Source organism: Podarcis muralis, chromosome 10 (genome assembly GCF_964188315.1).
Source record: "Podarcis muralis chromosome 10, rPodMur119.hap1.1, whole genome shotgun sequence".
Lineage (NCBI taxonomy): Eukaryota > Metazoa > Chordata > Lepidosauria > Squamata > Lacertidae > Podarcis > Podarcis muralis.
Window position 1 is genome coordinate 39,519,329 of NC_135664.1, and position 27,339 is coordinate 39,546,667.

The 27,339-nt window shown below is 42.0% G+C and overlaps 1 protein-coding gene across 5 annotated transcripts in view; it reads right to left on the minus strand.

The window, feature by feature from the left end:
* The window catches only part of KITLG (KIT ligand), a 98,728-nt gene that overhangs the window by 23,626 nt on the left and 47,763 nt on the right, over window positions 1-27,339 (minus strand). For 4 of the 5 annotated variants that reach the window (XM_028746081.2, XM_077934800.1, XM_077934798.1 and 1 more), the window contains exons 2-3: window positions 12,565-12,678; window positions 1,767-1,829 (exon numbers count right to left, since the gene is read on the minus strand). In XM_028746081.2, the coding sequence (XP_028601914.2) occupies window positions 1,767-1,805 (39 nt within the window). In that variant the 5' untranslated portion in view covers window positions 1,806-1,829; window positions 12,565-12,678. The remainder of the gene's footprint in view (window positions 1-1,766; window positions 1,830-12,564; window positions 12,679-27,339) is intronic. The other variant, XM_028746078.2, reaches the window with a different exon arrangement.

Consider the following 27,339-nt stretch of genomic DNA (forward strand, 5'->3'; position numbering starts at 1 on the left):
ACAGCACTTAAGAGCTCGTACCAAGGCTAACAAAATTTGCAGGCATTTCAATTTCTATTCAACTAAATTATACTCATGAGTAGAACCACTGAACTCAATAAACAAAATTTAACAATGGCCATTAACCATGTCCAAAGTTTCTACTCTGAGTGGATTAACACTGAATACAACACTTATTTTTTTTAGATTCTGAAAGCATCCGGATATTTCTAAAACAGCATAAATATTGCATTGGAATAAGGAGCATTTAGGACTGGCAGAATTATGCAAGAAAACAACAAAGAAAGGCATATATGTCAGGGAAATAAAATATACTTTTGATTACCCGGTGCATTCATTAAAGAGATAATCATAATAATTATCACAACTAAAGAAGCTGTTCACCTCCTTTATCTCTGGCAGTGTCTTATATGGATTTCCACTGAGGAAATGATAATTATACATAGGCTTATCCCTTTTGCTGCCAAAGTCACTGTACAATAGGATCGAAAATATAAATCAAAGATTCAAACCAAAAATCTATATTCTCTGCCTTGCACACTAATGAGCATTTATTGCATTTTATCACTAAAGAAAAAATATGGGGCACTCTCAAGCAGAAATATAGTATGGTTAATGGTAAGGGGAAAGGTTTAAGCCAGGTGTTGTTAGCTGTTGTTGTTTTTCCCCTGAGGGCATTCACCTGTGGTCCAGGCTTGGGGCAGAGCATCCCTTTCTGGGTGTGGCCAAAAAGGGGCATTGCTATCCCACACTCTTCAATAAACTCTCTCACATAATAATAATAATAATAATAATAATAATAATAATAATTCATTTATACCCCATCCATCTGGCTGGGTTTCCCCAGCCACTCTGGGCAGCTTCCAACAGAACATTAAAAACAGAATAAAACTTCAAACATTAAAAACTTCCCTAAACAGGGCTGCCTTCAGGTGTCTTCTAAAAGTCAGATAGTTGTTTATTTCCTTGACATCCGATGGGAGGGCATTCCACAGGGCAGGCACCGCTACCGAGAAGGCCCTCTGCCTGGTTCCCTGTAACCTCACTTCTCGTAGTGAGGGAACTGCCAGAAGGCCCTCGCTGCTGGACCTCAGTGCCCAGGCTGAACAATGGGGGTGGAGACGCTCCTTCAGATATACTGGGCTGAGGCCGTTTAGGGCTTTAAAAGTCAACACTAACACTTTGAATTGTGCTTGGAAACATGCTGGGAGCCAGTGTAGGTCTCTCAGGACCGGTGTTATATGGTCTCGGCAGTCACTCCCAGTCACTAGTCTAGCTGCTGCATTTTGGATTAGTTGCAGTTTCCGAGTCACCTTCAAAGGTAGTCCCACGTAGAATACACACATGGGAACATAGGCCTCCTCATCAGTGGATTTAGGCAGAAGTGTGATTAAATCTCACCTCCATGCATTAAATGACTGATCCAATAATGGATGAGGAGGTAATTTCTGTCCCAATGAGGGTGTTGGACTGGGCAGAGCATTGCATATATTTACCCTTCTTAGATCTGCCCAAATTTGTGGGGGTCATAGGGTGTGCTGGGCTGAAGCTTAGCCACTCCTGGTTTAAGCTTAACTCACCCACAGAAACCACTGAGTCTTAGTACTGATCAATATCTTTTGAAGTAAATAGCTTTTGAAAGGCCTTTGTTTAGTAAGAGCTTTAACAAAACCTGAAGTTCTCATCTCATAAGAGCAGAAAACAAGAATCATCAAGGACTCCCGTGGTTGTTTTACAAAGAATATAATTCAAGCAGTTGTACATACCAGACTGTCCATCTTCCGGACATATTTAAGGGTTATCATATAATCATTTGGAAGATTTCCAACCTACAGACAGAAAGGACATTAAAGGTTATTTAGTGGTTCTATATAAAATAAAGCTTAAATTTAATTATGTGCTATATAGAAAAATATCATTAAATGTTCTGCTAAAGCGGGGTGGGAAATGCATAGCTCTTCAGATGCTGCTGGACTAAAACTTCCATCATCCCTGGCCACTGGCCATGTTGACTGGGGCTCATGGGAATTCGAGTCCAATGAAATCCTATAAAAATGTAGTGCATGAATCCAAGACTCATCGTGTCTTGCGCTTATTTTCTGTTGCATCTGAATTCGGAACTGGAATAGTAGGTTATTGGGAACGGCTGCTAATTCCTCAGCCCAGTCATTGTTGGAGAAGATTTTCAGCTTGCCAGATGGAATTATTCCCCCATATGCTGTTCTTAAGGTTCTCCTGACCCCCCTAAGCCAGTTTGGGGAGATGGGGGCAGAAGAGGAGGCAAAGCCCCATTGCGTTAGTGGAAGTCCTTGTGCAGGCATCCACAAGTCTAATCTCACACTGTATTTCTCACCATCCTGATAGCAGATAATTTGGGATCTAGCAATAGCCACACTTCAAGCAAAAGGGAATACATTGTTTTCCATACTCGGTATGCAGGAAGGGACTCGATACTTAGCAATGTCAGCAACTGTATATTCCTTTAAGAAAGGTCACTGCAAGATTAAATTTGTTCCAGATCAACAAGCACTACAAGAATTGGCATGCATTATGTATACAATCTACTTTACCGGCATCAGGGCCTGTCAAGCACTTTTCACGCACAGTTAAAAAAAACACACAAAAATGTAAGAGGTCAAGACTACAGATTTAAAGAGTAAGAGCATTACTTCCAAACAGAAAACAACTCAGCATGAGACAGCTTGTGCATGACAGTGGATAATATATATGCATGGTGTCTTACTCAGAAAACTTTCCTTAATTGCCAATTATTTATAGAATTGTCTATCAAATATAGTTGTAATTTTGCAGTCTCATCTATGTCCAAGTCACAGCAAGTCCAGAGTGGTCACGTGGATAGTGTCTCAGCAAAGCTCATACTTAGAAGGATCCTCCTCAGAATCCTAATCCTCCAACCCTTTCAGACTTGCATTACCTTCCTTGATTTCTGAAGTATTTGCCTGTCCTGCCTCTCTTAACACTGTCAGCTGATCTTCTTTGAAGGTTGCATGCCTCCTCTGATGTCACAGAAAGCACTTGGATAGGCCCTTACAATTTAAAGGTCCAGAGCCAACAGTTTGGAAATTTACATAAATCTTGCCCACATGTGAAATTCAGTAAAACCTTTCAAGGCCTCAGTCAGGGAGACAGTTGCACACCCTTCAGCCAAAAGACAACACAGGCCTGTGTACCACTTCCTTAACCCATTTGTAATGGGTTGTTCCTGGTCCAGTAATCTGGTAAGCAATCAACTCCAGCACTACATGTGACACAGCTACTTGCAAGGTGCTCTGTAAAGCACCTGCTTCCTGCATGGGAACTGGAAAATTGAGGTGTGTCATGTCCTTGGCAGGCCACATCACACGGAGCAGATGAGCCACTTTGGCTTGTGGTGGCACAAATTCTTCTGCAAAATAATGCTTCAGATGTCTTTGGGTGCCACTTCTCTGGCAACAGAGACACTGTCAGAGACCTAAGAAGGAGGGAAAATAATCTACTACTACTGTGACTTAGGGAAAGACAGCCAGGAACACCCTAAGGAAGCTGCCTTAGTCCAGCCTTCTCCAACCTGGTGCTCTTTAAGATGAACAAAACCTCCAGCTGGTGAGAGTGGTAGTCTAACCAGGTTGGGGAAGCCTATCCACTCAAACTGGCACCAGCTTTAGAGGGCTTTTCTAGGCTGAAAGTTTTCCCAGCCTAGATATCTAATTAATTAGGCTCTTAACACAGAATGAACATGATTTTTCTGTCACTAGTTCAGTAGACCAATCCCCTTCACCTGCCTACTTCTCTGTTTGTATGCCAAGCTGTATATATAGTACTCCAAACAAACATACATAACTAGACTCAGGAAACAGGCCTGCTATTTCTGGTAGAGCTGATGACTGAGCAATGGTGAGGCCTGGGTAGAGCTGGCCACTAGGAAACTTGTACTCCAGGTCTACCTCTCCATCATTTCTCAATGAGTAGACCTGCTGTCCATCTGTGGTTGGGCCAGGCACCCAGATAATGCTTTTCTATGCACTACTGCAGCTATCAATTGCCCCGCCCCCCCTTCAGCCCTTCAGCTACAGTCAACTTCACAGATTCCCCACCCCTGCATTTCCCTAGGAAAACCCACTATGCCATGTTGACAATACTGGACTACAAGTCTCCTCAAAAGGAACATGAAATAGTGGATGATGATGATGATGATTCCCCGCCCATCTGGCTGGGTTTCCCCAGCCACTCTGGGCAGCTTACAGCATATATAAAAACATAATAAAACATCAAACATTAAAAACGTCCCGATATAGGGCTGCCTTCAGATGTCTTCTAAAAGTTGTGCAGTTCTTTATCTCCTTGACATCTGAAAGGAGGGTGTTCCACAGGGAGAGTGCCACTACTGAGAAGGCCCTCTGCCTGGTTCCCTGTAACTTCACTTCTTGCAGTGAGGGAACTGTCAGAAGGCCCTCAGTGCTGGACCTCAGTGTTTGAGCTGAGCGATGGTGGTGGAGACTTAAAGTGGGGTGGGGATACCTCAAAGTCCAGAGGCAGAATGAGAACCTCTAAACCTCTGTGTTTAGAGCTTGGGGTTCTCACCAGTCATATTCCCCACCAGCCTTCCTCAAAACCCTCCAACAGACCATATGGAATGTGGGCCGATTCCAATTTTTTTGAGGACTGTTTACTACCCAGCACCTCAGCTCTGTGGTGCTTCTGTGTCCTTTTCCTCCTTTATGTGATGTGCCCTGAGCCATTTTCTCCAGCTGGTTTCTACTAGGAGGATTTGGGGAAAGCTGTAGAAAGATGAAGTGGGATTACCATTACCGAATTATCAGTACAATAAATGTTTATGTGTTCAGCAGTAGCATTGCTGCAGGGTAGGATCAAGAATGAATATCTGATCCGTAAGTTTGTTTTGGGAAGGAACACTGAACGTTTTGCTCTTGGAACTCAGGTTAAAAGGCTGCAATGATTGCCATAAGCAATTACATATACTAAATGACAAACACATGTATTATATACTTAGCCAAGGCTTTATTTGTTTTGTTTGCCTAATGTTAATAGTTAAGATATGATGTTTCCAGTGTGAGTAGACTATGAAACAGTAAAGTGTTTCTTACCATAAAAATGATCTTAGCACATACATTTTGATATAAGTTGAGCTTGGCCAGCCCTACCACTAGACAGAGTGAGGCGGATGCCTCAGGTGGCAAATGCCGGACGACAGTAGTATCCCTCCTATCATTCACCTTTTTTATATATATAAAGTACCATAAAAATGAACTATCTTAGCACATACATTTTGATATAAGTTGAGCTTGGCCAGCCCTACCACTAGACAGAGTGAGGCGGATGCCTCAGGTGGCAAATGCCGGAGGACAGTAGTATCCCTCCTATCATTCACCTTTTTTATATATATAAAGGGGAAACCTCTGGTTGCATATACCTTTGGGGAAATACTGTAGGTCCCATGATTAGTGCAACATATAGTACTTCTGATACAGAGAGGAATCTCCTCTTTCATTAGTATGTGCACAACAACTCTGGAAGCACTGAATGACCACTCACTTTGCATCCCTTCCTTGTGTAAGCAGAAAATGATCTGCAGACCTGCTCTGCATGTGCAACAATCCTAACACACACCCAGGTGATCCCTAGACCAGAAGAGTTTTATTGAGCTTTATGATCACTATCACAATCTACAACCGTGGGACCCTTTCCCCTTGGGAGCTTTCCCAAAAGTTTCAAGTGTGCTTTTATAATTTTAGTGTGCTTTTAAAATTCACTTAAGGCAAGTTGTAAAATTTAATTTGTGGTTACTCACAGTCAGAGTTTTCCGGGTGCAAATTAAAAACAAACAACGGGAAGAGTTGGAAAGGCACAGTTGTTGTAGGGTGATAAAGAGAAGGTGGGATGGTTCAAGAGAGGACAGAAGGAGCAAAAAGGAGAAAGGGCTGGAGTGAATTCCTTTCAGATGGCAGAATTGGCTTCAGATAGTGAAAAGGAAGGTCACAAAGGAGGAGTGTTTGAAGAATGATTCCAAAGGTTTAAAAAGATGCCAAAGATGATGAGCAAATTGATGGCCACCTCTTGCTGATGGCATCATAAAGAACGGCAACTTAATGTGCTACAGGATCACAGAAAACCATCACAGTAATCCAATCATTGACACACAAACTTAGAAACAGCATCAAAAGAGCAGTACCAACCAATCAATACAGCAGCAACAGAATCAAAAGCTTGTTTAAAAAGCAAAGTTTTCCATCGCTAGTAAACACAAATAAGGAGGAAGATGATTTAACCTCTTGAAGCAGGGAGTTCCACATATGAGGTCCGGCCACAACACACACACACACACACACCATAAAAACACTTCCGGCTTGCCAGCAAGTCTCCTCAAAGGCAAGGGAACATGCAAGGGAAACACCCACAGATGCTCTTGGGGACCCCAAGCCTGGGGGCCAAATGTGCCCCCACAAGCCTCTTTATATGGGTCTCTCCCCAGCACTACTTTGAACCCTCCTCAGCTGTTTTTGCCTAGCTGCAATATGCCCTCTAGCTCTGATCATGCCTCCTTGAATGGAGGAGAGAGGGGTGTGTGAGAGTGTTTGTAGAAACTAGCCTACGGTACAAAGATCTAGTCAGCCTTCATTGCTCTGTCAATTTTTGCCTCTGGCCCCTCCCACCAGTGGCATGCGGCCCCTGGAAGGGAGAAGAGAATTCACCCCTTGTGCTGAAAATAGCTCCCTCTGCAGCTGAGACAATGAAGGGGCCACATGATCTCTGCTTCTTGTCCAAGTCAAAATTTTAGCAGCAGAATTCTGTACCAACCGATACTTCAGAGTAGTTTTCACGGGCAGTGGCACACATATCCATTATGGTAGTCCAGCTGAGATGCAGCTAATGTATGTAGGACCATAGTCAATAGGGGCTTAGAGAATCGTAGAACTGTAGAGCTGGAAGGGACCGTGAAGGTCAACTAATCCAAACCCCTGCAATGCAGGAATCTTAGCTGAAGCATCCATGACAAAGGGCCATCCAACCTCTGCTTAGAAACCTCCCAGGAAGGAGAGTTCACCACCTCTCGTGGGAGACCTTTCTGCTGTCAAACAGCATAATACAGTGAAATGTACGAGACTGACAAAAATCAACCTGTTTATGAGTCTATGCTTATTTGTGTCATTTGGTTCAGGTTACTTTGTTGGTTGTATAATACCTTCCATTCAAACGAGGACAATAATAATTTTTAAAGGGAAGTTTGCACTTAGACCAAAGCTTCTATGTGGCTTTTGTGTGTAGGAACAGGCCATTTGTTGTTTGAATAAATAGCTGATCAAAGCCTTATGGCTTCACTTAGCACAGCTGCTAGATCTTCCGTTTCATTTCACTTGCCCCTTCTCTGTATTTGCAGTTTGTTTCTTCTGCTTAGATGTCTGATTCTCACTTTCTTTCCTGCTTGTACATTTCTCCTCTCTTGCCTCTTGTTTATATTCTCCCACACGATGCATTTCCTCTTTCTCAGCTGGAAAAGTGTGCCTCCCTTCTAAGTAGAGCAATGAAACAGTTAATGATATTTACTTATTTAACAGTGCAATACTAAAACCACTTATGCCAGACCACTTCTACTGAAGTTGATGACTCTTGAGTAAGTGGATTGTGAACAGTGATCATAAAACTGTGCGGCATCACTCATAAAACCATATTACATTAACACAATTAATAGAAAATGAATATTATGTGCATAGAATGTTTCCAGGCAGCTCATGAAAATATAAAAAGCATTGTTTCAGAGTTGCCGCTTTAAATTAAAAGCCTGGAGAGAAGGGTAATTAAAATTAAGCACAGCAATTAAAAAATAGGAACAGCAGCAATGCACACTAAAATTGTAAATTCTTCCAGACCCCCCCCCCCCCATCATACTGCCTTACATGAGTAAGCTGAGCAGAGACACACATAAGAGTGCCTTTGAAATGGTTTGTAAAAGGCCAAGCATGTACGTTTATTTTTAGAAAGCTGAAAAAGGCTGTCTGTCAAACAGAGAAGGGCTGTAGCTCAGTGGTAGAGCACAAATTTTACATGCAGGTTCAATCCCTGGTACCTCTAGATAGGGCTAGGAAAAATTCATGACCCAAACCCTGAAGAATCCCTGCCAGTCAAGTATATTGTACTGAGCTAGGTGGACCAGTGGTCTAAGCCATTTCTTATGCCTCACAGATCTAAGCAATAACTTAAATATTTTGGCCCCAGTGTAATGCTCTGCTTGTTCTCTGAAAACTCCCAAAAAGTGTGGCATAATGGTTAGAGTGTTGTACTATGACCTGGGAAACCAGAGTTAGAATCTTCATTCAGCTATGAAGTTCACTGGGTAACCTTGGGCCAGTCACCATCTCTTAGCCTAACCTACCTCATAGGGTTGTGAGGATGAAAACAGAGAGGAGGTGAACCATGCACACCACCTTGAGCTCCTTGGAAGATAAAGGTGGTATATAAATGCAATGTATAAAAAAATAAAGAAGTTCAGGAATAGAATCACACTAGGAACTGTTCTTGGAGCTTGAATAACTGGCGATGGTGGGGAACCATGCAAAGGTGGGAATTGTCTGCACATTGTGTCTGAAGAACTGGACATGGAGGAAGGGGTTGATGTCCTTCATGAGCACAAATCACTCTATGTATGAGATAAGCTAACAGGTGCAGAGTCAGCCCAGTCAGTGCTGACTGTATAAGTCAGGCATGGCCAAACTTGGCCCTCCAGCTGTTTTGGGACTACAGTTCCCATCATCCCTGACCACTGGTCCTGTTAGCTAGGGATGATGGGAGTTGTAGTCCCAAAACAGCTGGAGGGCCAAGCTTGGCCATGCCTGGTATAAGTGATTAAGGCATATCACACTCAGTATTTTGCTGTCTGTGTTGGAGTCAATCTTAAGAAGTGATTCAAAGATTTGAATTGATGGAACAATGGAGGTAGTTCTACTTATCTGTATCTGTATCTGCAAAGCTTACAAGCTGTATATCAACGCCATGAAATGTATTACTGAAGCCTTATCTTCTGCAACAGTAAACTATTTGGACCTTAAGCTGCCTCTGTGTGGCGAATGGAACTGGGGGCAACTTCCACTGTGTGGGTATCTCACCTCAGATTTTCAACACATTCAAGGATCCATGTGTGCATTGTTTATAAACCTCACCACCAACAAACAAACAAACAAACAAACAAACAAACAAACAAACAAACAAACATTAAACTCCTTGTTAGGAAAAACTACAACATGAAACTATTTCATTTTCCCTTGGGAAGCTGGTAGGTGTGATTGTTCGTACTGCACAAGCTAATAACCACATTTCTTCCAATGTGGAGATCAGCTTCACCATAAATATTTATGGTAGCATGAAATGGATTGCATGAAAGCATGAAACTTGCAAGGGCTCAAAAATCTCAAAGGTTTACTGTACCGAAAGAGAGTTGATCATATGCAGGACTGTTTCACATCACGACTTACCATCTCTTTCCCCTCCCCACAGCCACACACATTGCAAATACCACAAAGCTAAACCATGGCTTGACACAAGCACATGAATGTGGGGGCTCCAGAAAGAATATTGTGGTTACTTGCTCCTCCTTCAGTCCTGCTACATTGCTGTGACCTAAACTATGGTTTGGCTTAGTGTGCCATCCAAACCTGGTTTTCTAATTTATCTCTTCCACATAAACCACAAGCCAAATGCTATAGAACAAACCATTGTTATAGTTCATTGTTTCTCTAGAGTGAGAAAAACCACTAGCCTGGATATGGATAACATGTTAAGCCAAACCATGGCATAGTTCACAGAAGCACAGCAGCATCAGGACTGGAGGAGGAGCAAAATGACTGCAATCTCCTTTCTGAGATCCTGTGATTTCACCCTAAGCAGGGCTGTAGTTAACGGAGCATTAGCCAGGCTCTCAGCCCTGGGTGAAGCTTCTAGAGGGGCACCACTGAGGCTCCCAGCTTGCAGGGGCTTCCTCTGACTGCAGCACCTCTTTGCGGCTCCAGAGTCCAAAAGTGTCCTTCCTGTCTTTTGTAGCAGTGTGGACCTTGAGCTGCTGAGAACCAGAGGGGTGCTAATTTGCCAGGGGAAGCAGGAAAACCTGGAAAACGATCCTTCTGCCCCTTTCCCCCGTCTGTTTTGGAACTGTGTGCAAAAGAGAAATCCTGGAGAAAGTTGCTCTCCAAGCACGTTGAAAAGGGAATGTTTTGTTGCTTTCTTTCTTCTTCTTTTGCTTCCATCAACGTCTCAAAGATCAATTAAAAGTGGTGAAGAGATCAGAACACCACCTCCTGCCCTTTTTGGGAACAGAAGCACTTTGGAGTATTGCTTCGTTCTCTCTCTCTCTCTCTCTCTCTCTCTCTCTCTCTCTCTCTCTCTCTCTCTCTCTCTGTGTGTGTGTGTTTGGATCTAGAGGACAACATACATGTTTACACCATATGAATACATAAAGAGGGCACTGCTGCATACAATCAGCTGCAAAAATTGAGTCCTCTTCATACTGAAAATAAAATATCTGCAATGAAATAAATGTGATGCTGACATATGAAGCACTGTATTCATCCCTTCCTGTAGTGTGTGTGTGTACACAAACACATGTGGGGTGGTGATGGCAAACTGAGTCTTTGCCCCAGGTGACAGAAAACCTAGTTTCAGCCCTGCACTAAACCATGGTTTGGCTTAGCTTAATGTGCAAACTGGGTCAATGTGGAGCAGTATCAGCTAATGTTTCCCTTATTTTATTTACTCATTTCCACATTAAAAGCAACATGTTTCTCATAAGTGAGGGAACATGTGTTTTCTAGAATCCATGTGACTTTAAAAAAAATTGTTCAGCTCACAAGATCACTGTACATTGTTCATAACTGTACTGCATGCTGTTTTTCTTGCTCTTTACTTGGGGGTAAAACATGCAAGGCTGGGCGTTACAAATTGTTTCTGTGACATTTCCATTATCTGAGTCTTGCTGGGATGATCTAATCTAAATTGGCAGAAACCCCTTTGAGATGCATTTTTGTAAAAGAAAAAAAATACAATTAATAAAAGATTGCCCTTTATCTAATTAGGGGGAAAGCACGCGATTTGGTTTTTCTTCCATAAGATTGTGAGAACACAAGCAGAACGCTCCTCAATCCATTATTTTCAAGTAAAAACACACAAATGAAACACTCAGGTTTAGGTTAAGGGGCCAGGGGGCCTATTTACCATGGGCTTGAGCGAAAAGCTAATACTAGCACTTGGGGAATTTGCTAATGGGCATCAAAAATGGACCAAAGAAAACAAATTAAGGACATCTGAGATGTGCTGCTGACTGTTAGAACAAACATTTGAGTTGAAAAGGAAGCCCTCGAAGGCTGCTGTCTTGGATGCTGCAAATCTGGGGTAGCCAACATGATGCTCTCCAGAGATTGTTGGATTGCAGCAATTATTGCACACTAAAGTGCTGTGAAACCATTGCCCCACCCAATCAAGGACTACACATGGCAATATTCATTTTGGATTGAATTAGCCACAACCCTATTGATTACAGATGTAAGGGGTTTGGCCAAGGCATTGGGTATATCCTATATCAACCAACCTACTTGCTGGATGTTTTATGGGGGGTCGATCCAGAGATGGTTAGGCCCTGTGACATACATCAAATATCTCCTTGACTGGATTGCTGCCTTGAGGAGTGCTGCGACCCTGGACCCCACATGGGCATCTGGACAGAAGCACCTCCTCCTGAATTCCTTTAATGGGATACCTGTTCCCTCAGTGGGGCAGACAGAGGCTTACAGCCTCTCCACCAACCAAGACTAAGGCCTAACCCATCAAAGTTGTGACAATTGTTATGAGGAAGGCAAAACCTTCAGATGAGGAAAATTAGTCTGACAGAAAAATTCCTCCCTGGTCCCCAATATGGGGACTGAGATCATCTATAACAAGGTCATGCACTGAGCAATCACCCACAGTAACAGGTAGGCACAAGCTGAACCCAAAAGAGAAACGGGAAAATGGCAGTGCCACAAAGGGGCTAGCTGCTTTTCATTTCTGAGAAGTGGACCAGAGTAAAGTCTTCCTTTGGATCTTGTCTGCCCTCCCCCTTGAAAGTCTGCCCCGGGCCCATCAGCAATTGGTCAATTTACAGGCAGGTTGAATCCAAGTCCCCCCAACCAACGAGAGAGTGACCTGGTCCCTCACTGGCTGGAGGTCCTGAGCAGAGAGAATTCCCTTGGGATGAGGTGGCGGAGTCAATGCCTGACTGCAATGCTGTGCTACAGTGGAAATGAGCAGAATCCCCATCATCCCTGACCATTGGCCATGCTGGCAGGGACTGCTGGGAACTGGAGTCCAACAGTTTCTGGTGGGCACCGAGTTGGCTAGCTCTGCTGTAAACACAACCATTTTTGTGAATGCACTTTCAATCTTCAATTGTAAGTCAAGAAGCACTTCCGTCAACATGCTTCCCCCAGTGTCCCTTCTCGCTTACTGTAGTCTGCTTACTGTGGCTGCTTAGCATAGTCACAACATTTAGCATCTAAAAAGAAGGTTACAAGGAAAGCCACTTGCCAGTTTTGCAATGTCATACACATCATCCGTCACAGGATTCCCGCAGGGACTTTGGGCTCTGATAAGAGGATTAAGGAGGAGCAGCTGAAGATAAAAGCAAGTGATAATCCAAGTCTGTAAAAGAGAGGGAATATTTGCTTGGTAAACTTCACAAGAACCAATTACATACAGTAACATGTGATACTTTGAAGTAAAACATTTCTTGGCTAGTAAAATAGTCAGTCACTAGCTTACAAAAAAGGGGACGCGGGTGGCGCTGTGGGTAAAAGCCTCAGCGCCTAGGGCTTGCTGATCGAAAGGTCGGCGGTTCGAATCCCGCGACGGGGTGCGCTCCCGTTGTTCGTTCCCAGCGCCTGCCAACCTAGCAGTTCGAAAGCACTCCCGGGTGCAAGTAGATAAATAGGGACCGCTTACTAGCGGGAAGGTAAACAGTGTTTCCGTGTGCGGCTCTGGCTCGCCAGAGCAGCGATGTCACGCTGGCCACGTGACCCGGAAGTTTCTTCGGACAGCGCTGACCCCCGGCCTCTTGAGTGAGATGGGCGCACAACCCTAGAGTCTGTCAAGACTGGCCCGTACGGGCAGGGGTACCTTTACCTTTACCTTTTTAGCTTACAAAAATGCAGATGAGTATGATAAAAATGCTGATATCGTGGGTTAAGATTTCATTGGGCAATATTTGCAGAAACAAATTCATGCTTCCAAGGCAAATATAAGGTTCTCTACAGAGCAGACTCATTGAAATTAATAGACCTAACTCTGTAATGTTCATTAAACCCCATGGATTCAACTCTGAATAAAACTTAGTTGAATACTACCCGAAGTGTTTATCTCCCCGACCAAATCGTCTCAAGGAGACATGAAAATGCCTAGAACAGGCTCAAGATGCCTAGAATGTATCTCATAAGTTAAAATAAATGTTTTTGTTAGTTGTATAATAGGAGCATAAAATAGGCTATTCATAAAATGTTTGATATTTGACTATAGGTTGCACCCAAGATTTACTGAGAGTAAACTGAAACTGAAAGGGATGCACCTAAGTGTTCATTCATTTAAAGGGGCTTCTGCTGAGTATGGCTAACGTTGGATGCAAACCCTACATATTCAAAGATTTGTTTACTGCTCTCATGAGCCATTTTGAGCATCATTTGGAAAAGTGGCATATAGATTATTTTAAAGATGATGTTAAGTACCAGTAGCTGGACAGCAACAGTGGGAAAATGTATTCTGCTTTTGAGCCATGCTGGTGGACTTTCCAGGGACATTGGCTTGGCCACTGTGAGAAGAAGCAGGATGCTGGACTAGGTGGCATTTTGGTCTGATCTGGAAGGGTTCTTCGTTGGCCCTTACCATATTCACACAAGCAAAGATGTGAAATCCCACTTCAGGAAACCAGTTCCATGCAAACAATGATCCTGAGATGCGGACACACTTCACACATTAGAATAGCACACCCAGCTTTCACATGCTACAGCAGAGCATTTCCCCAAGCCAGAACTGTTTGGCAGCACACCCAAGGGTAGCACTCTTTGAAATTGCACTTCAGTGTAATGAAGTTGATCATAGAGACTTGCCTATAGTTTCATGTTTTCACTTCTCCAGCAAACCACACATTTTTGCTTACATTTTATCTCAAAATATGCATTCTATATGCATTTTAGCACCCTTTTTTTTAATCCAATGACTTATCTCAGAAGTAGACATGCAAGAACCAAAGGATAACCATGTTCTGATCCATATATTTGTCTCGGAATTGTGAATTAGTTTGGTTCCTTAAAAATGTAAGAAGAGCCATGCCAAATCAGACCAATAGTCTATATAGTCTAGCATCCTGTTCTCACAGTAGTTAACTTGATGCCTTTTAAAAGCTCATAAACAGTGCATGAGTACAAGACCACTCTCCCCACCTGTGATTGCCAGCAGTTGGCAGAATTCAGGGCATACTGCCATTGAGAGCCTTCTTCTCTGAGTTTGTCTACTCCTCTGTTAAAGCCACTCAAGTAGGTAGCCATCACTACCTCTTGTGGGAACAGGTTCTAGAGTTCAGTGAAAGTACCTCCTTTCGTCTGCCCTGAATTTTCCAATATTCACCTTCATTGGATGAACCAGTATCATAAGAGAGCAGGAAAAACCTTCATTGCGTGCCTATAAACCCAATGTACACATGGAGTCTGTTCTCAGCTGTTAAGGCTACTAGGAACATCCAGCACCAATTTGTTTGATCCTTTTAACAAACCGACCTGTTCCAGTGACCCATCTTGCAGCAATAAATCTGTAAGTCAACTGTGTAGGAAAGTCACTCATTTCACAGTTATCAAATTACTAGCAATTAATTTAATTCATTGTAATTATCTTGAATTCTTTGCGTAGAAATGGACTGCATATAATTTCTTTTGTCTCCGTATTTATTTTTGGTATTTGTATGAAGTTCTCTGGGTAGCTAGCAATAAGTAAGCGAAAACAAGTGAAATACTATGGTAACCATTAAAAGGGGAAGAAGCCGGACAGATACAATGAAACAGAACTTGCCACATCCTCAAAATTAAAAACAACAAAACATGGTTCATAAGCAGAGAGGGAGACTACTTAAATTATGTCAAAGGTTTGGGTGAACAAAAAGGTATTCAGCCTGGCAGCAAAAAGACCACAAAAATGGCTAGTCCCCCTGGAAACCTATTCCATAACTGAGATGCCTCTACTGAAAAGGACTTGTCTCTGGTGATTGCTCACCTCACTTCCTTAATCAGAGGTACCAGGTACAGGACTTCTTAGGAGGATGTTAAGGTTTGGGTCAACATGTGTAGGAGAAGACAGTCTTTCATGTAACCTGGTCCCATGCTGCTTAGGGTTTCTAAGGTTCAAACCAGAGTTTTAAATAGGGCCCAGGGGCTAGTGCAACTGACAATCCACAGACATAGTGTGATCAAGCAGCCAGGTCTAGATTGATTCTTATTACATTTTATTTTGGATTTTTTTCTATTATTATTAATATTATTATTAAACTGCTGAGTCTCAGGACACTTTCAGACCTGTTTATTGGGCATTCGTCATTATTTGTTTTCAGGGAGATTAGATGGCAATTGATGTTTAATGAACATTCACTCCAGTTTGCTTGTGGGAAAATTGGGTGCTGCTGCCTCGAAGCAAAGGCTTTTCTACACTTTCCAGTTAATCTCCCCGTCACTTTCCTTATTACAAAAAGTCCACTTGGGTTTTTTTGCATAACACTTCCCACTCATCTGTGCAATTGTTTGACCTAAATTTGTATGCATGTGACTGAATTCCACCCCAAAACAGATATTGTCTGGAAGCAGCTTCAGTTAATAAACTCATGACCCTCTTCTGCACCAACCACAGTTTCTGGATTGCTTTTAAAGGCAGCCAATCTATCATGCATTGCAAGAGTCTATACAAGAAACAAGCAATTCATAATTTTCTAAGCATCTCTTGTGCTACCTACCAGTCACCATCTCTTTACCATTAGCTAAAAAGCAGTATAAAGCTTTTCTTCACAAGAAAGCTGCTCCACTTTCCTTATCTTTTGCCTTTTCTATAGGGGAGTTCTGCAATATCCTTTTTGAGAGGAGGTGGCCAGTGGTGCACAGAGTGTTCTGAATGTGTCTCTCTTATGTGCATCTCTCCATATTCTTACAAGTTCTATTCTGTCAGATTTTGTTTTTTATATTTTATTCCATCAACTTTTGCCTGTGGTTGGACATGATTTTTTTTGTCACTCATGTCCACCCAAACTAGCAAAAGCTTGATTTCATAAAGATCATATTAAGGTGCTTATGGCTCCTTATAACTCTAAGTGGTTTGAATCTATGTTTGTATTAATAGCTATTTTCAAATGTGTGTTTCAAAGTACTCTCCACATCACATTTTGTATTAGATAAATGCTAGGGTAGATGCAGATGACCATTGATCTACTACCTAATCTATGATAAAAAAAAAATCCTTACCAGTTGACAAGATGATACAAACGGCCACATAACCTCACAATGAGAGAAGTGACCCTGAAATTCATGGGCTTGTAGTTTCTTTTGCATTGAACCTGCCTCTTGAGTTCACAGAATAACCTCAAATTCTTACCTTTTGAGAAAGAGGGGGATTTTGTAATGCCCTTCAACATAATTTCATAAGTCTGTGTCATGTCATGCCCAGTAAGTGAATAAATGCACACAAACGCAGCTTTGTGAGTGCTGATTATTATTTTTTTAAAGGCTAATGCAAGTAACATTATAAGTTTTCCAAATATGTCAAACTAAATTTGGAAGAAGCTTCATAACTGTAGAGCCCTCACCACCACCTTCTCTGGTATTTTCTGCAGTTGAAGTATATTTCAAAAACCTATAAAACAATTTATTTTGTTGATGACTACCATTGGCAGGGTTTAAGCTGTCATGAAGTGGAGGGGTTAACAACTGATTATTCCTATGACTTTAATAAAATGCTTCTGTGGTGTGAGTTCCTCTCCTCTGTAGCATGCATCCTATCAGCTTAGTCTTCACTTTGCAACGCTCCCTTTTGTTGAGCCACAACTATTCTCCCCATCACTTACATGTGAACAGAACTGAGCATGAGACTTGCAAGAGTCCACAAAAAGACTTGCTTTAACTGATGTGCAGGAGAATCTCCAGTGAGCACCTCGCATTTCAGTCAACAGGTTTTCTGATACATGTCAACAGCTGCACAAAATTGAATATGACAGCAGATTTCACAACACGGATTATACGTATTAATTGGTACTTTGATCTAGTTAACATTATGCTGTTAAAACAAACCTCCCACATACTGTTATGCCTCATAGCTACATGCAGTTATAGAATTTAAAATAATTAATCCTAGAGGATACAGCTGAAGAGCAAATAACTTGGCTCCATACGCAATATCCCTTTAAAATGCATTTGAAGCACATTCTTTTCCTCTAAGAATTCTGGACACTGTAGTTTACCCCTCACAGAGTGACAATTCCCATTATCTGCTTGGAATGGGCTATCGAGTTAAAGTGTGTACGTAGCCCTTCTTAACATTTTCCTGCGGAATTAAATAAATGGGATTACATAATGGAGCATGACCCCAAGCGATCCATGTGAAACTCGTCTGCTCCCAGAGGGGAAAGGCGAAGTTCCAATGCTTCCTGCAGCCTGTGAAATACCCTCTGAACTGCATGGTAAGATGTATTAACTGGATATTTCAAGATTGAGACCACAGTGGAAGGCTTCAGAATTTGGGTGTGCATCTCAAGTTCCCTGCCTTTTCTTTTTTTAAGCAAGTGATGCACAATTTTCTCTTTTACAATGTTCAGTCAAACATACCCATCAATATCACACATTGTTTGCCTAAAATAAATTCGAGTGGGGCAGAGCTTTCGATCTTAACCAAGGAAAAACGCAGAGCTTGACTTAGAAAAAGACCTGATTTCCTGGCCAGCAGAATTAGTTGTTCAAAGTGCATTTGAACAAATTTTGATCTTTCGTCATTACTTGGTCACACTAAGGGTCAAATTAAATGTGAAATTAACTGTAGGAATATAATTACATCAAGTTGGGCGTCTTAGCTGGAGGAACAATAAGTTTTGAAATGGAGAAGACCATTTGTGCTCACTTTTAAGGTAAAAAAATTGTGTTGTGAACTTAGCAGTACAGGAGTGGAAGAGCAGAAATCAAACTGGTTTTTACTCTCTCTTTTTTAAAAAAAAAACCACAAAAACTCCAGCTTTTAAAATGTTAGGACATTTCTTGAAGGGAGAGTGTAGCATTTCATTGTGGGGTTTCAACAGGGGTTCATATACGCTAGAAAAAACAATTTAAAAATAAAATGTATTTTTACAGCAGCACAAAAGCTGTCAAAGTGTTCACAGCAGGGCAGTCATATTAAATTGCAGCTCACAAATTGCTCTTTAATGCTTGCTTCCCTTCAGTACAGGTGAGTCTTCAAGGTACAATGTCTGCATCTCTCACAAAGGAATTTTAAGGTCACTTTCATTGTGTGTGTGTGTGTGTGTGTGTGTGTGTGTGTGTGTGTGTTTTTAAGGTCCACCCTGTCCAAAAGAGCTCCAAACAAAGCATAGAATATTCAGTTCAACACTCAGGCAATTTGGATTACCAAACCATGACAACTGAGACACTTTTTCTTATATCAGTGGGACTTCTCTAAATATCCCAAACACTGTGGCTGCTAACATTTTGCATTTCCTACATGAATGGCACTTCTATGCAGTGAAGTAGGAGTATGCATATATGTAATAATAATAATAATAATAATAATAATAATAATAATAATATATTAAATTTCTATACCCTCCATCCAAGAATCGCATGGCAGCTTACAATATAAAAACACCAAAATGCATAACATAGTAACTAACAAAAACAGTAACTGTCCCCCCTCCCACAATCATACTTGACTGGTTGCAGCTTCCCAAAATGTATAAACAGATGACAGGTGGATTGTTTCATGCCTTTTCCTACAAGGAAATTCTCTTTTTCTGTAAGAAATGTATTACTTCTGAAGAAGCCCTCAGAGAATCCTGGAGTATATACCCAGTACATCGTTTTCTTTGATGGATTCTCAAAAAAACACTTTGCCTAACTAAAGATCCCTTTCCTTATTTTCAATGCATTTCATTTTTCATATTTAATGCATTTATTGAACCTGTGTTCATTATGTATTTATCACTGGCAATGCCATTCCTTGTTCATGAGAACCATTTGCCAGCTGCAAGAGACTTGTTTATACAGGATGCAGAGCTTTACATAGGAGCTTTTCCAAGACTGTGGAATGTGCTCCTTCAAGAACCAAGGACTATTGTTCCAAATGCAAAATGCATTTGGAACAATCTCCTATTTATAAACATTGTCCTTAAAATCATTCCTCCTGGGAATAAAGCAAACGTTAATAGCTTCTCTCGATTTTGTACCTGGAAAAGTCTCAAATACTTCAGCAATGTTACAAGAAAGTGCCACAGTAGATTACAATAGTTCATGGTGGCCAGCCCTAGAATATTAGGGCTTAGTGAAATCTGTAGGCATCTTGTTTAAACTACTACAGTAAAACAGCATCCTCTGTGTATTTTCATCCATATTTGCACATATGTAGTGTAGTGGTTAAGCATGTGAGCCAGAGAAATCCTCATTCAAATTTTGCCTCAGCCATGAACTCAGGAGATAGCTTTAGGCAAAACACTATGGGCCAATTCATTTTTATTGGGAAATCATTGTTCCCTGTTCCATGAACAAGACTCAGGCCTGTGAGCTTCCTGTTTCACCCTCCTCTTCTTTTGTGAACCACAAGAAAGGTTCAGAAGTTTTAAGTTCCAACTTTAAAGAAACCACAGTTTCCCATTACAGCCATACTTGAAACACTGTGTCTTGTTAAAACTTAGAGCACAGCAGGATCAAGCTATGGTTTGTTCACTAATTAGTTTAAACAAACCACAGTGGCTTGAGATCAGACATAACAGGGATCTGTGGTTTATTTGAAAGTGGAAGTTCCTGAATGGCCCTCACAGCCACAAAAGGGGGGAATGAGTGAGAACATGTAAGCCCAGAGCTCACCAGTTTGTTCATGTAGCAGGAAACTATGGTTTCCCAAGCCATCTGAAACAGTCCTCTTTCTCAACATCAGCTCATCCATCCATAAGAGAACAGCTGTGGCTGACTTTATAGGATGTTGTTGTTATTGTTTGGCAAGATTAACTAATTGTTATCATTATTATACAACTGAACTAGAAGTAATGGGGAGTAAAAAAAAACCACACACTCTGCCAAAAAGTGCCTGTGAGAGAGTCCGTTAGGAAGACTGTTGAAATCCATCCTGATAGCTCTAACATATTTACTACTGAACAAAACATTGACCCTAAATGTTTATTTGTCTTGTTCCTTTCAATGGGACTTGCTTCCAAGTAAATAGGATTAGGGCTGTTGGCCAAACAGTCATAGGCACACTTTGGGAGAGTTAAACTCCAGTAAGCACATAGGGATTTACTTCTGAGTAAGCATGCCTAGAATCGCTCTGTACATCAGCCCACTGGGTTGTTACTGAGTACACATTGTAACAAATAACTTTGGAAGATTAGCTACTGAAAATAAAAACTACAGAGACTTTCACAATTTAAATTACTGCTTTCGTCTTCCCCTAATGTCAACGTGAAACAGTTCTGCATTGCTAACGTCCTGTCAGAAACAGCACCAGACTGAAGGCTCAACTGTAATTCATGCACAAACATGCAGAGTGCATACCACATGTTGGAAGAGTGTTTTATAATATGCATATGTAACAAGCCAAGATGCTGGAATGGAGACAGAAGACAAAGAGTAATCAAAGTCTTTTATAAGGGTAGGGGATTTGTGTGTGTGTTAGAATCAGAGAATTGCAAGACTACTAAAAATCCTCAGGAAAACGTAACTTGGAGGGAGATCAAGAGAACATCAAATTCTGACTCTCTAGAGCACAAATGGGGGACCTGTAGCTCTCCACATCTGCCTGGACTACAACTTGCATCAGCCTTAACCATTAGCCATGCTGTATGGAGTGAGCTTGACAATGTAGCTGCTATGCCACACTGGTTTTCCTTGCATCTTCATCAGTCAGTGCATACAGGTACAACTCTTACTTAGTGCTGCACATTGTTGTTGTTTAGTTGTTTAGTCGTGTCCGACTCTTCGTGACCCCATGGACCAGAGCACGCCAGGCACTCCTGTCTTCCACTGCCTCCCGCAGTTTGGTCAAACTCATGCTGGTAGCTCAATCTTTCCCAACAGGGTCTTTTCCAGGGAGTCTTCTCTTCTCATGAGGTGGCCAAAGTATTGGAACCTCAGCTTCAGGATCTGTCCTTCCAGTGAGCACTCAGGGTTGATTTCCTTAAGAATGGATAGGTTTGATCTTCTTGCAGTCCATGGGACTCTCAAGAGTCTCCTCCAGCACCATAATTCAAAAGCATCAATTCTTCAGCGATCGGCCTTCTTTATGGTCCAGCTCTCACTACCATACATCACTACTGGGAAAACCATGGCTTTAACTATACATTTATTAATTAAATCTGTACCCTGCCCTTCTTGCCAAAGGAGCCCAGGAGAGTACACATCAAGACATTAAAACAACACAATATAAAGCACATTTAATACTATTAAACACAATCTATAAACACATAAAAACAATCACATACCCTCACTGTTGCTAATTTCTAAGTTGTCATGGCCAATAACTGTCAGCCAGCAAAGGCCTGGTTAAATAGGAATGTCTTTCCATTTCTCCTGAGAGTCAGCAGTTATGGAGACAGATGTACCAAACCAGGGTGGACATTTCACAAACAGGGAAGCACCATTGAGAAGACCTGTCATGGGTCAACATCACCGGACAGCAGCCAGAGGTGGCACCAACAGCAAGGCTTTCCTGCTAGTCATAGAGCCTGAGGTGGTTGATATTGGGGGAGTCACTCCTTTTAGAACTTTGTACGCTGACACTAACACCTTGAATTTGCCTCTATGACCTGCCTAGTATAAGAAGACGGTGACCTAATCTGCAGGTAAACCAAACCAAAGGGAAAGAAAATCATGCATAATTCCAAGCAACCAAACCTTGTGGTGGTCCAAGGCTGTACACATAGCTGTTTGCTATGCATCCAGTGTAGTTCCAGTTTGGGAAGTGGTGTTCACATGATCCATATCTATTCTGTTGTTTCTTAGGTAATTTTGAGTTTTGATACATTTTAGCACAAAACATAATTCAATCCAAATTGAAAGGAGAACAACCTAGCTGTGTGTTAAGCCAGTAATGTTTACACAGCCTAAGAGGCAGCTGGGGATGAGCAAAAGAGGGAGGCCCAAGAAAACTACACTGAGGGATCCAAACACTCATGGGTGACAATGGAGATATCAGATAAGAAAGCACAAGAATTTGTTCATAATAAGGAAGCACAAGAGGTTGTTCATAAATGTATCCAGGTCTGTTTTGAATACAGTTAAATACGCACAATTACCTGGAGGATTGTTCCTGATTTTGCACTGCCACCAGTTCAACATATTGTTTAAAATAATTTTTATTAAAGATTTTCCTTGTTTACAAAGCACATGCATTGTCTCTTTCTTCAGGTTGTGTTTTCTACAGATCAGTTACATTTGTTGTGAGACATTTAAGTATGGGCATCTGAATTTAAGCAGAATGTCTTGTTTTTACTCTGGGGTTATTTTTCTTTTATTTTCCTTTTCTCTAAATTAAGTTGCTTGTACAGAATCCAGAGATGCTAAAGTAGCCTAAAATAGCAACTATGATTTATCACCACCACAGTTCTGGTAGCATACCTGCCCCTGGACTAGGTGGGCACACATACACACATGCATGCTATGAGAAAGTAGCATTTTTAGAGTTGTCCGGAAAAGCCCCAGACCAGGAGATTTTTGCAGAGACTTTGTCATATTCAGATTCAGATACATAGCACAAATCAATAAACAAAATAATGTGAACCTCTCTGAATGCAACTCTATTTCAAAATGAAGGTGACTGGATCAGAGGTCACTCTCATCCAAGGCACAGAGCCAATCAGATCAAAAGAAAAGGGAGTGAGCATTTTAAGTTTCCCAAGGACAGAGGGACTTGAGAGATGACTGTGTGGGAAACTTTACACCAAATCACTGCAGAAGACCTGACTCAGCATCCTGCATTTCCTTATATTAAGCCCTCTAGGGAACACAGGAAGCTATCAGGCCATTGGTCCATTTAGCTCAGTACTGTACACTTGACATGCAGCAGCTCTCCAAGATTTCAACCCTACCTGGAAACACCAGGGATGGTATGTAGTACATTTTGAATGCAAAATATGTCTTCATCCATTAAGTTATGGCCCTTGCCACTAGGGACCTGTGGAGCAGCCCTGCTCTGTAGATGATGTTTCCTTAAGAACAACCTTAAGAAATAAGCTTCGTTCTTCCAATAAGACTGAAACACACAACACCTGCTGCATTTGAACTCCCAAAGGAATGACTGGGGTTCTCAAAATTTCTACCCCCAGGGCCCACTTTGGAGGGCTAGAAATTACTGAGACCCATTAATCGCAAAATGGTGGCACAGGTGCAAAGCCTGCCACAAAATGGTGGCAGATAAAGGAGAAGTTGGGCATAATCAGCAGGCATCCACTAGTGGTCGTTTTTTATTGATATGGAATATCTGTTTGGGAAATTGCTAAATTCTTTTCCTGGTAGTTTATATTTCCTCAAGTTGTATAGAAACTGTCTCAGGAGGTATTGTGCATCCATCTTTCCAATTTGGGCAGAACTTGCCGATTCAGTGGCTGTACTTGGAGAATATTTTTATTTCATATTTTCGCTATCTTTCACAATTAATACTTCTCTCTTGTAATTTCGTCTCCCTTTTTACTTCCCCATTTAACTTGTACTTTTCTGCTATCCCTTGCTTCAAACTGCTAGTTTCTTTAATTCGCCCACTCTGCTCCCTTTACAGTTTTCTTCTCTTATTCCTTTTATTCCTTTTAAATCACATTTTCTCTCTCCTTCCTTTGACTGCTCTTCTGACATTTTCCCTGACCTGAACCTCTCTGTTACCTGCACATTTTTATCAGGATGTGGGGAGTGGCTGGTGCTGGTACCCATCCAACCAGGAGGGATGCAGGCAAAGCCATGGGGCAGGGCGGGAAAGTGATTAAGTCCTGGGCAGACTTGAGGTGGTGAGGCCCACGCTGGGACAATCCCTTTGATATGCCCACTCAAGCCCAGCAATCTCCTTTTTAATTAACACATTTCCAGCCTCAAGCCTGGCTCTGAAAGGTGTTAAGAACACTTTCCTAGATAATAAGCAACTCGGCTCACCAGTCATGCTCAACCCACAAGTCAGTCTCTCAAGGCCACCCAGCCTAACAAGGAACAAAATAGAATAATGGGCCCCTATTCCTTTGACTATCCAAGTCTGCTGCAATCTAAATCTACCTTGGGTTGCCCTATGTGTATGTGGACTCCCCTTCAACAATCTTTCATAGACTAGCAAGCTTTTAAACATTTTTTGACAAGCTTTTTCACAAACCCATGGAAAAGACAGCTATTAATGCCTGCCGGCCGTAATGGCTAAGCTCTGCCTCTGCCGTTGGAGGCAGTAATGGAAGCCACAAGAGAGGAGTGCTCTTGTGCTCAGGTGCTGCTTATGGGTTTCTTGCAGGCATTTGGTTGAACAGGCACTGGGGGAACAGGATAGTGGACTAGATGGGTCCTGGATTGCTAGCTTGCCCTGGAAAAGATGCAGCTCATAGTGCTAGTCTCCTCCCAGGAGTTAGAAAGGGCATGAGAAATACCAATGAAGATTCTCGGCCAGCCTACTCCCTAAGGAAGCTGTGTTCACAGTGCTTGTTCCAGGACCGCTTCAAAATATTAAAATAGCTACTACAGTGGTACCTCAGGTTAAGTACTTAATTCATTCTGGAGGTCCGTTCTTAATCTGAAACTGTTCTTAACCTGAAGCACCACTTTAGCTAATGGGCCTCCCGCTGCTGCCGCGCCGCCAAAGCACGATTTCTGTTCTCATCCTGAAGCAAAGTTCTTAACCTGAAACACTATTTCTGGGTTAGCGGAGTCTGTAACCTGAAGCGTCTGTAACCTGAAGCGTATGAACCAGAGGTACCACTGTACTGCTGAAGTGGGCTTGATTTGCATGGAACAAACCATAGTTAAAAATAAACTATCAACAAGAAGCATGCAGGTGCACACAGGCAATACCGTACTTGCTTGGCCCCTCTCCTGCTGTTTCCATGTAGGGGGTAGCAGAGGCTGCCTTAGTTTTATGTGCAAACCCAAATTCGTTGTTTCTTTCCTTCAAAGAAAGCTTGAGAGGTTGGCTTTGACTCCCAGTCACAGTTTGCCCAGAGAGAAACAAAGCATTTCTGTATGAACCAGGCCAGGCAAGTTACAACAACTGAAAGCCATACTGAAATTCAGGCCATATCTGCGTAATTCATTCAGCATCTTCTAGAACAATACTATAAATAAGTGTATTCATTGTGCATGCATGTATTCCTGTCATTGTGGCACTTTGCAAAGAGAAATCTAGCAGGATTGAGACAGATTAAACTTTGAAGTTCTGAGAATTGTTCTGAACGCTTGGCAGAGTCAAAGTACACAGCTCTCTAATCTATTGAAATATTGACAAGTGTAGACAGGTGACAATTACTTTACACAACTGAATAATTCCCATTTTTCTCCTCACAAATTTGGTGGCAAAGAGGCCACAAAAAAATCTGGGGGGAGGGAGTCAAGCCTTAGGGTTTGGAGGGAAAGGAAGGGCCATAGCTCAGTGGTAGAGCATCTGCTTTGCATGCAAAAGCCCCAGGTTCAAATCCTGGCATCTCAAGGTAGGGCTGTGGATTTTTCATCTCTGAATCCTTGAAGAACTGCTGTGGACAGTTAGTGTGGACAGTCTCAAACAACAAAAGAACACAGAGAGAAAACCCTCATAAAGCACAACTCTGCACAAGAGAGAGGCACTGACAAAAGTACAAACAATTTGCAGGGAGGTGGAGGCAATGGGGAGGAACCCATTTGGGAACATCCACATGATAGTTCAGTGGCCCAGAATATCAAGACACTGTGACTGTGTACACATTGCCAGCTTAAATAGGGACATGGGTGGCGCTGTGGGCTAAACCACTGAGCCTCTTGGGCTTGCCAATCAGAAGGTCAGCGGTTCAAATCCCCATGACGGGGTGAGCTCCCGTAGCTCTGTCCCAGCTCCTGCCAACCTAGCAGTTTGAAAGCACACCAGTGCGAGTAAATAAATAGGTACTGCTGCAGCTGGAAGGTAAACAGCATTTCCGTGCACTCTGGCTTCCGTCACGGTGTTCTGTTGCACCAGAAGTGGTTTTGTCATGCTGACCACATGACATGGAAATCCTGTGGACAAACACCAGCTCCCTTGGTCTAAAAGCGAGTTGAGCACTTCAACCCCATAGTCATCTTTGACTGGACTCGTTTACCTTGACCTTTTTTTTTACCAGCTTAAAATGCAAGTAGGTTTTTCTTTTTTCTCAATTTGGATGGAAGATTGCAGCATTTCATAAGAAACCACAGGATAGATATGGGTTGTGGCTAATACTGTGGGTATAGCTCTTCCCAAATCAGCAGTGGGAGCACACTGGATGCAGAGTAAACAGGACAACTGGTGGGGGGGGGGATAGCATTAAGTGGCTGGAAGAGAAAACATCTAATATAGGTATCTATTAGGGTAGGAAACCTGCAGCTATCCAGATCTTTCTGGATAACAACTCCTATTATCTCTGACCATTGCCCATGTTGGTTGGGATGAATAACTGAAGGGCAACAGATACCTCCACCTGGATGCATCTAATTGGTAATTCACACTGAAGCTATTTGCTCACAGACATTAATGGAGAAATTAACAAATTTACTGCAGCTAGGATTAGGCATGAGTATGTGCACCCCCCCCCCCCAAAAGGAGAAAAAACAAAACAGTCCAGTGCATGGTCAGTGGGCACAGAATGCCGAACAATTGTTTGTTTTGTTTCTTAGCTTAAGTGTCGAAGGAGGGAAGAAAAAGGAGAGATGAGTGAAGGAATGTAGTGGTTTAAGACCTCAACAGAAGCACTCCAAACTATCATCCAGTTGCAGGGCTCACTTGTAAGTACGCAGAATCATACGTGAATGAAAGAGTTTCACTACACCTACATCCTTCTAAAAATTGGAATTACATCCATTCAGACACTTTCTTTTACATCGGGGTAGAGCCAAATGCAAAGAGCTAAAGTGAAACTTGCAGGGT